General features: G+C 37.1%; 1 protein-coding gene across 10 annotated transcripts in view; it reads right to left on the reverse strand.

The window, feature by feature from the left end:
* The window catches only part of DLGAP1 (DLG associated protein 1), a 945,880-nt gene that overhangs the window by 170,685 nt on the left and 758,418 nt on the right, over window positions 1–16,777 (reverse strand). For all 10 annotated transcript variants that reach the window (XM_037805638.1, XM_037805641.1, XM_037805640.1 and 7 more), the window contains one exon: window positions 7,603–7,780. In XM_037805638.1, the coding sequence (XP_037661566.1) occupies window positions 7,603–7,780 (178 nt within the window). The remainder of the gene's footprint in view (window positions 1–7,602; window positions 7,781–16,777) is intronic.

Genomic DNA, 16,777 nt, shown 5'->3' on the forward strand with positions numbered 1-16,777 from the left:
TCTTTTCTGAGTTCTGTGACATCATTCTGATTTATATTTTTCTTTCATGTGTTTTATCATTTTCTTAAAGTCTTTTTTTGTCTTTATTTTATTACTCATCTGCCCACACACTGGATAAAGGGAGTGTCAGTCACAAGGTTTTCACAATCACATGGTCACAAGATAAAAGCTATGTAGTTATACAATCATCATCAAGGATCAAGGCTACTGTATTACAGTTCAACAGTTTCAGGTATTTCCTTCTAGCTATTCTAATACACTAGAAACTAAAAAAGGAATATTTATATAATGTATTAGAATAACCTCCAGAATGACCTCTCAACTCTACTTAAAATTGCTTAAGCCACTGACACATCATTTTGTTTCATTTCTCTTCCCCCTTTTGGTCAAGAAGGCTTTCTCAACCCCATGATGCCAGGGTCAGGCTCATCCCTGAGAGCCTGTCCCACGTTGCCAGGGAGACTTACCCCACTGGAAGTCGTGTCCCACACGGAGGGAGGGTAGTGAGTTTATTGGCAGAGTTGGCTTAGAGAGAGAGGCCTTATTTGAGCAGCAAAAGAAGTTCTCTGGTGGTGACTTAGACATAATTATAAGTAGGCTTAGCTTCTCCTTTGCAGGAACAACTTTCATAAGAGCAAGCCCCAAGAATGAAGGCTTGGCTTATTAAATTGGGAGTCCCTAATGCTTGAGAGAATATCAGGAATTCCCCAGGTGGGGAAGTTTAATATTTCCACATTTCCCCCCAGTCCCTCAAGGTGACTTTGCAAATACTTTTAATTTTCTGCTCCAAATATTCTGGGTTGTATCGGGGTACTACATTAACCTGTATTGAATAACAGGATCTCATTCCCTATTTTGAGTTCCATGTAATTATGTTGTTTAAATAAACTGACCATACAGGTTAAATTAGATAGTGTGCTACAGAAAATTTAACTTTGTTACCAAATAAACATCTCTTCCTTTGGTCTCACACAGAAGTTGAAGTTTTAAAAATACAGTCAGTATCATCCTTTACCCTGCATTCTGATTTACCTTATTCCTAACCAAGTCCATCTCATTCATATCTCTAATTGAAGTCTGATCTCTTTTTCAGCTTCTTTAGCAGTTGCTGTATGGAGTAATGCTGACTTTCAGAGCTGCAGAACTCTGTCTCTTGACTCTCAGGTGTCACACAGATATCCACAGTTCCAGGAAACTACCAGCTTATACATAAAGAGCTCAGCATCTCACATTTTGGAAATAACTGTTAAAACTCAGGAATGGATGTGACTGCTGTAAGAGTTTACAATCTAGGAACCTTTACAACGAGACTTACTGAAAATTTTGTACTCTTAATGTCTTATAATGTCTTATTTTGAAATAGTGTGCTACAGTTTTGATCTATTTCTTGGTTGAGCCTTTTTGGCATGCTTTCATTTCCTGTTGGGATGTTATTCTGCTTAATTTTTTTCTTATAGTGACTTTGAATGTGATTTATATTGGATTCATTTTTGTTGTTCATTTCTACATAAAACATTTTTTTTTTTTTCTGATCTTGAGAGGGTGATGCATTCAGGATTATTTTTTTTCTAAATTCACAGAGCGTCCTCTTCTATTGTTTTATTGTAGAATTGCTTTCTATTTCCCAGTTCTCTTGCTCCCCATCTCCAATTTTACCAGGACCTTCTCTATTCTTCATTGCTATTGTCTCTATCTTTCATTCCTCTCCCAATTGCTTCTTCTCAGCTTTGGGCCCCATCCTGGAAAGAAACCCTGTTTATTTGGAGTCAAGACTACCAAAGGGCACAGACTGCTCCAGCATCTTCAGACTTTACTGCAGGCCCTTGTATTTACCTGCTATTAAGACAAAGTCTTTCCCAGTTTCAGCAGCTGAGCTTCCCAGTGCATGCCTGCTGGTTGTCTTGTTCTCCTAAACTCAGTTCCATCAGGAAAGCTCATTGCTTTCCTCTGCATCCCCATACACAGACAGGGGTACGATGCAGTCTGATGGCTGTTGGTAGTTTCTTCCCAATTACCTATATTTTGGGTTCATGAGGATGAGTTTTTGTTTTTCTACCTAGTTACTTTGTCTGCTTTTGTATAGAGATTCGGGGAGCTTAAAAACTATGCTGCCAGCATAACTCTCTCCCCTGAATCCCTAAAGTGTTTTTCTTAGTAACTGGACAATATTGCATAGTCTGACTATACAATAATTACGTAACCACTCCTCTGTGGATGATGACTTAGGTTTGCCCATAGAAACCATGCTATGACAAACATCTTTGTACATTTACCTTCACATACTGGTGCTTTTATTTCTGTATTATAGAATTCCAAAAGTGGGTTTCCTGTGCCAATAGTCATTTATTTTACCATTTTGTAAATTTTACCAATTTACTTTCTAAAACAATTGTAGCAATTCACCCTCAAAACTGCAAGTAAAGCAGAGCTCATTTCTCAACATGGCCATCAGAACTGGATGTTAGCAGTTTTAAATTATTTTGCCAGTCTGATAGGTTAAAAAATGATATTGTGTTGTTATGATTTGCATTTTCCAATCTACTAGTGTATGAGCACATCTTCCTTTAGTTATTGGCCTTTGTGTTTCTTTTCTCTGTATTTCTGATTCATAAAGCTTTGCTCCTAATTCTGTTGGTTTGTTTATGCTTTTTTATTAATTGGTAGGAGTACTTCAAGCAACTGGAATATTAACCTTTTTTCTTAATGCATTTAAATATTCCCCCAACTGTATTTTAACTTTATGATTTTTTTTTGCCAGACAGAAAAATTTTTAGTTAGACTATGTGTCAGCCTTTTACTTCATGTTTTCTGGAGTTCTGTTTTATTAACCATTACAATTATCACCACAATGCTATATACTATTCTCCCATTTATTTTAATATTTTTTGTTATTTTATGTTTTTGTTTAGACTTAAAATCCTCTTGGATTTTTTTTATGGGATGAAGGAAAGGCTTAATGCTCTTTCTGTTATACTATGAGCAATTTGCTTGAATTCTCTGAGTCTAACATCCCTTGACCATAATGGGAACAATAACACCTACCTTAGATTGATGTTTTAAGGACAAAACTAAAACAATGTCTATAAATGCATATTTTATTTCTGGGCACATGGTAGGCAATCCATGAACAGTTATTATTACTTTGTGAGAATGTGATGTGTAGTGGAAAGAATGAGTGGAAAGAAGGGGACAGACAAGTTAAAATTGAGTTCATAAATTAAAAAATGATCCTTCTTATAATGTTGATGTGAAATTAATGAGATAATATGCAAAGCTTCTAGCATGTAGGAAGTAATCAGTAAATGGGGACTATTAGATTGAGTCATTTCAATTTTTAATCCTACTATAATTAGCAATATTACTGCCACGTATACTAGCAGGCATTGAAGAAACTTACCAACTAGGAATAAGGATACATGGGTTTTCTAGCTTCTGTCACTGACTAGCTGTCTACCCACAGGGACAGTTCATCTCTTTACATTTCTTTACATATAAGTGAAGGGATGGTCCATATCAAAAGTCACAGTGAAGCTGCTACTACTGCAACTGAGCACATTAACTGGTTAGTTACATTTACTTACTTGTTTAAAATGATGTAGAAACATCACAACCTGTGGCCAAACAAAATATGTCTGTGTGCTTCTAATTTGCCATTCCAGATCAAGATATTTAAGATTAGGGCTTGGAATAAAGTAAGTTATAAATTAAGCTAATTTAGAAGTGACAGTTATAACACCAAATACTTAAAAAATACCTGACTTTCTATAATTCTCACGCCTTCCTTAAAATGTCCCCATTTTGTTAGATGTATATACAATAAAAATATGAAAGTGAATAAACATATGAAAAGGTGCTCAATGTTTCTCTGTCATCCAAACACTATTCATTTTTTGGGTCTTTTATTTCTATGAGGTATGAATGGCAGAAACAAACAATTGAGTTATTTCAGACCAATTTCTTGGCTTAAAAAATTTCTACTTTGATCCAAGGGCCTTCGATGAAAAACATCAGATTTTAAAAGGAAGTAGGAAGTAATGCACTTTAATTCTATACTTCTTATAGCTGCTACCAAAGATCTATAAGAGAATATCTCTAACTCATAAAAGCCAACCCCATTTTGAAAAGTCTAGACACATATGTGGTATTCTTTGAAAAGGAAAGAAACTTGTTCCTTGTGAATAATGACAATGTTCAACTGTAATAGAAAGCTTGAAATGACCCAAAAAGATATCAGGTTATTCGAAAATTGAATATGGAACCAGAAAAATGATGTATCATTAGGAATCCATTTTTTCTGTATTTTACGCAAAATGATTGCACACTGGAACTGCAGAGCTTGACCTGGCCTGGCATGGAGATGCCACAAGCCTGTCCCGTCATTTGTTGACGTCTTCCTAGGCTGTCACCAGGGAGGGATGTCTTGGGGAAGGTCAGGCACACAGCATGGGGACAAAAGCAGGCAGCTGTGTAGGCACAAGGTCCTGCTGTCCTGCAGGGGAAATGGCATGGTCTCCTATTTGAAACATAAAAATTGCAAAAGCCAGGAATGTGAACAAATATTTTTCCAGGAAAAATTTTAAACCTACTGCAGTTTTCTGCATGTATGACAGCTGGATTTATAGACTATTTACAATACCCAAAAACTGTGTGAACATTAGGCTGTGCAGAATAAAGATATGCTTAAAGAATCTCTAAATATTCCTCACTGTGAAAAAAAAATAAGGACAAATCAAGTCCAAACTCCCTAAACAATTGGTTTGCTTCTTCACTATTAAAAAAAAAGTGGGAAGGAGGATTCCAAAAATTATAGACATCAGTTTGACATAAATCATTCAACAATTTTTATATGGTATTAACAAAGAATAAACAGTGGGGAAAAAAAGAAGTCCATATTCCAAATTGCACCAAAATGAGGCACCAAATGTTTCTCTGATATTTGGGATTGTGTATATTATTGGACAAGCATAAACTAGCATAATTAGGTGTGCATGCTCTTGAAAATTTTTAAAGTAAGGAAATGTACAATGTGCAAATATTTGAAGCCCAAGGCCAGCTTTCTCTAGCTCTCTCTGGCTCCCTCCTCCTCTCTGCCCTTGGAGCCACTCTGCAGCCCCACCTTTGCTCTTCAAAACTCCATTTATAGCAGGGAGCTGGGTTTTGATGACAGGGACAAAGTGAGAGCCGTGGTCGTATTTGACATATCAGAGATGCTTCAGTGCTCAGCTTACCATTTCATCATTTTTCTCAAACACATTTCTTGTTTCATCCATATCACTGCCAATACCACCACTACCACAGCCACCACTACCATCACCATCACCATCATCACCATCACAACCACCATCACCAGCACCCCCACTGCATCACCAATGCCAACGCTGCCACCATCACCATCTTCATCACCATCACAACCACCAGCCCAACCACCATCACCACCAGCATCACCATAACCATCAACACCATCACTATCACCTTCTACCTTACTACACCAACTCTCACCTTGATGATCACAGTGTCCTCCAAACTAGCTTCTCTGACTCGAGCTTCTCTTCCTCAACAATCTTTCCTACATTTTGCTGCCAGATTAATTACCCTATACCATGGGTCTGATCATATCCCTCGTCTGCGTAGAAGATGAAGTTTTTCAAGCAATTAATCCCATTCCTAATGAATAAAGTCCAGTCTCCTGGGCCTGGAAAACAAGGTCCTTCATTATAGAATATCTCCAGGGTAATTTTCAGGATAGATCTGCCATTGCAGCTTCTGTAAGTATTCTAAGCTCCAACCAAACTTGAGCATTCATTATTTGCTGAATCTGCTTTAGGCCAGTGTTTCTCAAAGTGCAGTCCAAAGACTACTTTGTTAGAATCACTTGGAGTATTTGTGCATATTCCTGACTCCATTCCTAAGAAGTGCTCTCCTTAGAATCCTGTGTAGTTAACACCTTTTAGTCCTTTGCTTTGTGACTTTTTTTGACAATTTCATGACCACAGGGAACGTCCCATTCAACATCTGTTATGTACACATCTCACAGGGTGTTTTAAAGGCTAATAATATAAAAGTATAATGCAAGCAGCACAGTGCCTAACAAAAGGTGCACTATCAATTCCTGTTAATGTATTGAGTGTTGTGGCTGTGTTCAAGTACATAATATTTGTGATAGCACTTAAGTTTTTCTTATGCTCTCCATTAGACAGTAAATTTTGGGGGGCAGGCATTATGTATTACTCATCATTGTATGACCTACAAAAACTGGCTCAGTGTTTTGCTCAAAAATTTTAGCTGAATTAATGGTATGACACTTATTTTTTTAAATTGTGGTATTTCTTTAAATTCAGAGCTTCCAACAGTCAGTTTGAAAAATACCATCCTTTTCATCCTCCTGGAGGAAGTCCCGAGGACCTTTCTGCCCCTTGGCGGCCCCTGAAATGTGCAGGATTGCGTCCTTCAAGTGTCCCAGGTCCTCTGCTCTCCCGAGCCTGGGCAGCCCAGCTCCCTTCCTCACACTTGAAGACATTAGATGAGAGAGCGGAGGAGCTTGCTCTGAATGTTTTGGATGAAGCATTAAGATGCCCAGGCTGGTGGACCAGGTCTTGGAAGTGGGATTCTGCCCCATTTCCAAGATGCAATGCTCACCTAGTATACCGGTTTGTATGTATTATGTTCCACAGAAAAAGTCATGTTCTTTAATGCATTCTTGTAGGGGCAGATATATTAGTGTTGGAACCTTTGGATTAGGTTGTGTCCATGGAAATGTGACCCACCCAAATGTAGGTGATAACTCTGATTAGATAATTTCCATGGAGGCGTGGCCACGCCCATTCACTGTGGGCCTTGATTAGTTTACTAGAGCCTTATATAAGCTCAGAGCATAAGGAACTCACTGCTGTAGCTGAGACAGACATTTTGAAGATGGCCATTGGAAGCTGATGCAGACATTTTGGAGAACGCCATTTTGAAACGCAACCTGGGAGCAAGCATACACCAGCCACGTACCTTCGCAGCTAACAGAGATTTTCTGGATGCCAATGGCCTTTCTCCAGTGAAGATACCCTTTGTTGATGGACATTTTATGGCCTTAAGACTATTTATGTGTAACCAAATAACCCCCCTTTATAAAAGCACTTTCTGGTGTTTTGCATTCCAGCAGCATTAGCAAACCGGAACACCTAGTGACACTGTTTAGGTAAAAAGATCCTATCCTGTTCCCTGTGCCTGGGCCCTGTCTTGACCACCTGCTTAATGCTCTAGTACTTCTGGGATTAGAATGCTGCCTTGGTTTTGGCAGTGACGTCTGTCCTGTCTTCCCATCCTTCAAGCACCTTAACACCTGAACCTCGCCCATCAACTCCTCCCCGACAAGTTTGTGGGTGCTGATTGACCACCCATGAATTTCAAAGCTTCCCCTTCATCATGCTTTATCCTTCTCCCTTCCTGGTAGAGGGCTGATCCTGGCTGCCAGCTGCCACCAAACTCCAGGAAGACTCCTGGTGGCCTTTAGCCTGGACCTCCTGTCCGTCCCTCAGCAAGTGGCTGCCTCCCCACTTCATGCCCCCCTTGTGCGTCCCTGACCCCGGCCATCGTGGCCCCATCGCGGCTGACCTGGCTGATGGTGCTCATGGCTCGCATGTAGCTCTCGTTCCTGGAGCGGAACTTTGGGGATGTGAGCAGGCCCGCGGGGTCCAGGCTGTCCAGGCTCCGGTTGATGGAGACCTCGCTGACTGCCCGCAGGTAGCTGTGGCTCCGGATCTGGAGTTTGGGTGAGTGCTCATTGGAAATCCTGGAAGAGAACGATGGAACGGGTACATTTAGTCCCACCTTAAACATAGGCAGAATAAGAGGTGCAGCATCTTTTATCATTTATCATCTATCATTTATGGATCCCCTGAATCCTGGGGCCCTATGATGGCGACACTCCCCCCACAGTGTCTCAGAGGGGAAAACTTTTGACAGGGAATCAACAAGATCTGATGACATGTGAGGACGGTTAGAATAATCTTTAATCCATAAAATAATTTCCCTATTCACATTTTCCTAGGTTTCCCGTGGAGGGAAAAAAATAGCAGCAACTAATCTGCCCTAGAGTTCTACTTCCTGTAATTTGTAAGTTTTTCCTTTGTACTCATTTCTTTCCCATGGTCAACATTTTGTCTTGGGACTTTCTAGTAATGGCAAATGTGTATATTCACATCTCTATCTCTGTCTATCTCTATCTCTGTCTACCTCTCTATCTGTCTGTCCATCCACCCATCCAACCAACCAAACATCTTTAACTGGCTCACTTAGTTGAGATTGAACTTAGTGAACAACCCTTTCCTCTTACTCACTAAAAATGCATATATCCCTGAATCTTTATATATAAAAACAAGGCTTAATGCTTCTTTGGATTTTTTCCAAAATGCATTTAAAAATGATAAAAGTAGGAAATGCTCACTGTGAAAGCCAAGCTATACAGCCGAAAGTGGATCTCGGGGTCTCCTCTGTACCCTGCCCTGTCTCCTTAAGTTCACACTACTCATAAGAGTTTGGTGTCTATTCTTCGCCATTTATAACTATTTATTTAATTATTGTTAAATTTTATCCATATATAGATAATTATATATAAATAATTTATTTATCCATATATAAACAATTTATTTAAACACCAATACTTATAAAAGTTCACCCTCACATAGGATTCAGGGGTTATTTTTCTTTCACTATTAGATTTCTGTTATTTGTGCTGTAACATTGCTTGTAATTAAAAAAAAGTTGATAGAGAAAATGATGTATGCCCAACATTATATTATTTATCATTATTCTGGAGGGCCTAGCCAATGAAATTAGAAAAGAAAAAAGAAATAGGGAATATAAATATTGCAAAGAAAGTGATATACTTTGAGTATTTACGTATTATATAATTAATTCTCTGGAAAATAAAAGAAAATCAACAGAAAAACTATTAGAACTAATGAACGAGAGCACCAAGATAGCTAGATACAAGGTAAAAAGACAGATATCAACAGCTTTTCTCTATACTGCCACCACTAAATGGCAAATTTAATAAAAAAATTCCATTTAAAATGGCGAAGTATTATAAACTAACTAGATATTACAAAAGGAAATATACCAGAATTTTAGGAAGAAAACTATAAAAACCTTATGGAAAGTAATAAACAATACCTACATAAATGCAAAAGTAAATGAATTTTCTAGATAGAAATACTTAATATTGTAAAAAAATTAATTTCTCCCTATAGTAATCTATACATTTAATACAATTAAAATAAAAATTCCCATATAATTTAAAAATAGAATGTAACAAATTAATTTTAAAGTTTATTTGAGGTTCATATCAGCATTATTTATAGTAGCCCAAAGATGAAAACAGTCCAAATGTCCTTCATCTGAGGAATGGATAAACCAAATATATGCTCCTGCAAGGGGATATTACTTGGCCATAAAAAGGGATGAAGTACTGATACATGCTATAACATGGATGAACTTTGAAAACACCATGCTAAAAGAAAGAAGCCAGAAACAAAAAAACATATATTATATGATTCAATTTATATGAAATGTCCAGAATCTGCAAATCTATAAATAGAAAATCTATAAATCAGAAAATAGATTAGTGATTGCCAAGAGCTGCTGGGATGGGAGACAGTGGTGGGGTTAGTGGGGATAACTAGAGGGAACAGAGTTCTTTTTGGGGTGATGAAAATATTTGAAAATTGATTTTGGCGATGGTTGCACAACTCTGTGACTACTAAAAACCATTGAATCATACACTTTAAATGGGTGAATTGTATGTTATTTCAATAAAGCAGTTATAAAAAATTCTATGAAGCCTCAAAATAATTAGATCGGCTCATGAAGGGAGTTTAGAGAGTAGACTAATGTGGGTGAAACTAGAGAAGGGAAACCGATCGGGAGAACACTGTAACAATCTAGGCAACAAGCAATAGGGGATTGTATGAAGTATCAGTGATACCTGAAGGAAGCAGATAGATTTGAGAATCCACGTGATCATTAAATATGGAAGGTGATCAACAGGGTGAGGTCTAGGCCGATTCCTAGGTGTTTGGCATGAATAACTGGGTGCTTCGTGGAAAATTTATTGAATAGAGAGGGAGAGATTGGTGGAAAAAAGATGTTCTGTTTTGATCATATTTGGATTTGAGGTACCCGAGGGATACACACAGAACCTGCTTCATGGGCATGTGGCCATGTACTTAGAAAAGCTCTATGCTTGGCTGAAGGCTCTGCTGATATGTCCTGAAAATCTTAGTAAGTTTCACACAAGGGGGCCCACATTTTCATTTTACACTGGGCTCCACAAATAAAGTAGTGGGTCCTGGACACACAAGTGGAGATACTTACAAGGAAGCTGCAAATATGGTTTAGGACCAGAGATTTGCATATAGTTACCATTTAAGTGGCATATGAAGCCTTGAAATTAATGACATCATTAAGAGAGAAGGTAAAGAAGGGATGAGGCCCTGGGAAGACTGAAAGTTAAGGGAACAAATCCAACAGAATTAGCGAAAAAGAAAAAGAAGAAGGAACAGTAAAAAATATAGAAAGAAAGCAGCTGAGTGTAGTCTAAAAGTCAAGGGCAGAGGGATTTCTAAGGAGGGAGAGGGCCACCATTTCAAACGCTACAAGTGGTCAAGTAAGATTAGAACATAAACGCACCCTACGATTTGGCAAATATGGATGCTTCTGGTAAAAATGGACAAGAATTGAGTAAGAAGAGATAAAATGTTGATGAATCTTTTAAAAAGCCAGGTGGTGAAGGGAGAAAAATAATTAGGGAATGTCTAGAGAACATTGCTGGTTCAGTGAGAATTTTAAAAAGTAAAATGTCTAAAAACAGCCAAAAATTACAAAGAAATAAACAAGAAGGGGAGAGACATCTTATTAGATCTCAAAATATTCTTTAAATCTACAATGATGAAAACAGTGATGTTAGTGAAGGAACAGATAAATCAGTGCAATAAAATGACTCCAGAAAGAGAACCAAGTATGTATTTGAATTAAGCATATTGCAAAAATGTCTGTTCAAAGAGATGGGGAAGAGACCAACTATTTAATAATGGTATTTGCTGAGCTGTGCATCCATTTGGGGAAAAAATGGATTCTTATCACATACCATACAAAAAGATAAATTTCATGTAGATTAAAGATCAAAATTGAAAAAAATTAAAGTTTTATAGGATAACATAGGATATATTTTATCATCTTAATTTCTATGTTTAGATATTTAAAAAAGACATATTCAGAATTTAAAATTTCATGGAAGGCATTAAAGAAGGCCTAAAAAATGCAAAGGAAAATGGAGGAGAAAGATTTTAGAAACATGATGCTAAATCCAGAAGTCATTAAAAAATGACAAGGAAATAAAAATTTAAAACTTTGTTTGGCAAAACACACTAAAAACAGAGTAAAGCGAAAAAGTCATTGACTAGGAGAACATATTTGCAACTCTACATAATCTATCAAAAAGGTCTCCCGTCCATAATACCTGGAGTTTACTTAAAAATGAATAAAAAACAATTCAACCAATTCAATTAAAAAAATGGGCAAAGGCTAGAAACATGTATTCACAGGAAAATAAACACATACATTCACAGGAAAATAAACATATGCCACCAAGATATGAAAAGATTCTCAATATCACTAGTTATCAGAGACATATTGATAAAAATCAGATAAAATTTGCACATTTGATTAACAAAAATAAAAAAAATTGTCCACAGAGTTTGGGGGACGCCTGTATTCTACATACTATTTAGAATATAAGTGGCTGCCTCAAATTCAAGAGCAATGTTAAGAGAACACATCAACAATTAAAATGTGCATTCTCTTTGACACAACAGTTCTATTTTAGTACTCCAACCTAAAGAAAGGCTTGTAAACATACATAAAAAATAAGTTCAAGGATTTCTACTGCAGCATTGTTTGTAATAGGACAAAGCAAAACCAACCCAAATGGCAACAAATAGGACAATGGTTAGCTAAATCATGGTACAACCTTGCTATGAAATATCACCCAAACATTTAGAGTATTAAGTTATATGTCTATGTTATAGCATGGAAAAATAAACTGTTGAGAGGGAAAGAAAAGTCGCAAAACAATATGAATGGCACAATACATATATACTCTCTCTCTCCCCATAACAACACCATCTGTCAGCGTATAGGAAAAGTCTAGAACATAGACCAACTATAGACCTGGATGAAGGCAAGTGGGTATTTGTGGTGTGGTGGAGAAGTAGGAAGACAAGGCCTCTTACCTTCTGCCCTATGTATTTCCATAATGCTTGTTTCCCTTTTAAAATTTTACAGTGAATATGTATGCATTTTATATACATAAAAGAAAAAGGAAATGATTGAGAAAGAAAGGAAAAGGAAAAAGAAAAGAAAGTGAAAAGAAAAGGGCAAGACAATAATCCTTAGTAAAAAGTTTATAAACTCTTGGTGGGACCATAAATTTGGAAAACAGTTTTGCTTTTTGTTTTTTTGTCAGTGTGTATGTAAAGCCTTAAAACTGTGCAAAAATCTTGGCCTAGGTAATTTCCCTTCTAGGGATATCTTCTAAGGGAATTATCAGAGATGTGAACAAATATTTTTACATATTATTTCTCAGTGTTGTTTAAAATAGCAAAAATACTGGAAATAATCCAAATGTTTAACAATTAGGCAATGGCTGAGTAGATATCAGTGTAGCTGTATGAAAGAATGTTATACCTAACTTAAAATGTATTTTGAAGCTTTTAAAAATAATGTAAGGTGAGAAGAGCAAGCTACTTTATTTTATGTTTGATATACACACATTTATACATATACATATATGAAAAACTCTAGAAGAAAACTCAAGAATATTAATTGCATAGTGGGCTTACAAGTAACTTTTATTTTTTCTCCATACTTTTCTGTATTTTCCATAAGAAAATATTACTTTTATCATCAGAAAATATTTCACGTTCATGATCCAACAATTGCTGTTAAAAAAAACCCAACAAATGATCCTTTGTAAGGAAGTATGTTCAGTTAGTGTAGCTGATGTTAAATGGATGCTAAGTGGAAATCTATTGTTAACATTAGCAGCAGTGACATTGTGATAGTGTTATATTTGTGTATGCCTGGCTCAAGAAAATTGTATATTGGCTATATGTTTATAATGAAGATTTGCTCTTCCTGTGAGGATTGTAATTTGAACATTTTAGATGAACAATCATCTCTTCAGTCCCGTGTTTTATCTCTGACACTGCACCAAGGAAAGCTTTGAGAGATGCACTATAGTTATGGCTAAAGTGATGTTAAAGATATTCCATTTCCTGCACTTGGTTATGACTAAGGTAAATCAGACTAAAAGGTAAAGGATGATATTGACTGTGTTTTAAAACTTCAACCTCTGTGTGAGAACAAAGGAAGAGATGTTTATGCAGTGAAAAAATCTATATTTTCTGTAGCACACTATATAATTTAACTTGTATGGTCAGTTTATTCAAACACCATAATTACATGGAACCTTGAATAGGGAGTGAGATCTGGTTGGTTTGTACAGGTTAGCATAAAGCCCTGATACATCCCAGAGTAATTTGGGCAGAGAATAAAAAGTATCTGCAAAGTCCCTTTGAGGGTCTGGGAAAAAATGTGGAAATATTATAACTTCCCCACCTGGGGAATTCCTGGAATTCTCGCAAGCACTGGGGACTATCAATTTAGTAGGCTGAGTCCCTAGTCTTGGGGCATGCCCTTATGAAGCTTGTTACTATAAAGGAGAGGCTAAGCCTATTTACAATCATGCCTAAGACATCCCCAGAGAACCTCTTTTGTTGCTCAGATGTGGCCTCTTTCTCTAAGCCAACTCAGCAGGTGAACTCACTGCCCTCCCCCCTACATGTGACATGACTCCCAGGGGTGTAAATCTCCCTGACAACTTGGGGCATGACTACCGGGGATGAACCTAGACCCAGAATCATAGGACTGAGAAAGCCTTATTGACCAAAAGGGGGAAGAGAAATGAAACAAAGTAAAGTTTCAGGGCTGAGAGATTTCAAATGGAGTCAAGAGGTCATTCTGGAGGTTATTCTTATGCATTACATAGATATCCCTTTTTAGTTTTTAGTGTATTGCAATACCTAGAAAGAAATACGTGAAACTGTTGACCTGCAATCTGGTATCGCTGATTCTTGAAGCTTACAGGGTGTGACTGTTTGACGTGTGAAAACCTTGTGGCTCACACTCCCTTTATCCAGTGTAAGGACAGATGAGTAGAAAAATGGGGACAAAAAGTAAATGAATAATGGGGGGGGAGGGGTATGGGATGTTTTAGGTGTTGTTTTTTAATTTTAATTTTAATTTTTATGTTTTGGAGTAACGAAAATATTCAAAAATTGACTGTGGTGATGAATGCACAACTATATGATGACACTGTGAACAAATGACTGAACACTTTGGATGACTGTATGGTATGTGAATATATCTCAATAAAATTGCATTAAAAAAAGATATGCCTTTTCTCATCTTCCAAATGCCCTCTTAGTAGCAATGTACTGAGTATAAGATTGTACACATTTTTAAAGCTTGTATGTAATTACTTATATATAATATCTAAAAAAGACAGTCTCAATAATACTAAAATTTGAGAATTTGTTTAGCAGCTACGTTTTGCAATTGCATGGTGGAGGAAGCAAATGAAATAGATCTATAATATAATAGCAACAGCAAATCTCTTCTGCATGTTACTATTATAAAAGGAACACTGATTGCTTTAGAAATGTTGCCCATGGATCCTTCAAGTGGCTGTCAAATATGAAAATACCTCTGCTAACTCAAGCAAATATTTTCATGTGTTACATGTAATTATGATGATTCATAATGGTCAAATCTCAACCAAGAAACAAATAAGAATTCCATTTGAGCTCTCTTTTAAAAACACAGAGTCCTAGCTAGAAGCATTCATAACCCGAAGTTCCCTTCCCCCTGGAACTTAAGAGTTAGATGACAAATGTGCGTCTTTGGCTATTTTGCAGCCTGACCCAGAGCACTGATACTGCCAAGAAAAATGATGAGGCTATTCCAAATGGTTATCAGGGCAGCCATGGTGGTGGCTGTTTCATACATGGTGGATATTCAAAAAAAGAAGCGCAAGTCTGGTGTTTTAAAAACTGAGGGTCTGCTGGCTGAGCAGGGGAAATGGGGGCATCATCACAGCAATCACTCACCCTGACCACTTGTTATGAAATGAGGCACAATTCCAAAATTTCAAAGTGAAAAATCATCCAGAGGGGACTGAACAGTTCTACTTTGGTGAGTCATTTCAGATAAAAAAATCATGCTTTAATAATGATTCATACACTAAATATTCTATGGAAATGAACTTCTTTACCGTGTCCACTTAGATAGTGGAGCCAATATAAAGGGTACAGGATGAGGAAACACATATTAAAGAAGCACTCATTAAAGAAATACCAAAATAGAGTGCATTGATTAGTTTATCTTCACCTCCAAAGAAAGTTAATGTACTAAGAAGAAAGGGAGTAAATGCACACATTCAGAAATGTTAGCTCTCCTGTTATATTAATTACTTTTCAGTGTTGGCCTATTGAAACGACATTAATCTTTTGCCACTGTTCTCCACAAATTACTAATGTTAAGTTAACCTTTCATGGCCTGTGAGAACTGAGCTGAGATTTTGGCCTGGCCAAGCTAGTGAGTCCCATTTATAATCATGTCCCTTAAATGCACCCAAAGACAAGAGACTGTTGGGTGATTGTGAGACAGCTACACAAACAAGCTGGCCCAATTTGTCAGGACGGCTGCCAATGCAAAGAAGACAAAATGCAATAGTAGTAAGACCACGAAATTTTAAACCAATGTTCCAAATGACAAAACAATTAACTTTTGAAATATATTACTAAAACTATGACTTTAAATGGTTGGAATATTTCCTCCAGAGAAGGAAATGCTTCCTGATTCCAGATCACTGAGCTGAATGGCTGCATCTCTGGAGGTGATGGCCAATCTTACTGATTTACCTGCACCCTAATTTCTGTTCTTTTCTACCTTGTCTTCACTTTGACTTGGAAAAGTATTAAAATTTAAGGTTATTCCATAAGACCCAGAGGAAACATTAGCGAGCTTCTGGGGTTAATACAACTTTGCTCTAATTTGAAAATCAACGCTTTTTTTTTTTTTGCATTGACTGTGACACTTTGATCAAATGACTCTCATAAGCATTTATGCCTTAAGTTGAGAAACTGTATCCTCCTTAATACTTGGTGGGTGACAGTGCTCAGTTACCAATTTCAGGCAATCAAATGAAAGGTGTTTTGTTAGTCAGTCTGCTTCGGTGAAACTGGGTCTAGTTTTCTTCCCAGCAACCTCAAGTGAAATGCCTTCCTAGTCCTTCTAAAAGTATAACTTTCATTAAACCTGTTCACATTGGTAGGTGCCTTTTAACTTCTGGAATGGCAAAATAAGGACCTCAGTGAATCCATTTCCACCCAAAGGAAATCACAAAAATACTGGCAAAACTATCAAAATCAACCATTTTAGAAATCTGGAAACCAAAGGCAGAGAACAAACTGAAACACATTTTTTTTTTCCCCAAGAAAACTACTGAACTTCAGTAACAACAGTGGGGTCTGGGGTGATTTAACTTGGGGCTACTCCCATACCCCTACTCTACAGCTGCATGGTAGAGTAGCTGTGATGGACGCCTCACATCCAATGGTGGAGATGGACCTCTTTTGGAGCTTCCTGGAAAGCACCATCCCCAGTGCAT

This window comes from Choloepus didactylus, chromosome 16 (genome assembly GCF_015220235.1).
Source record: "Choloepus didactylus isolate mChoDid1 chromosome 16, mChoDid1.pri, whole genome shotgun sequence".
Taxonomy (NCBI): domain Eukaryota; kingdom Metazoa; phylum Chordata; class Mammalia; order Pilosa; family Megalonychidae; genus Choloepus; species Choloepus didactylus.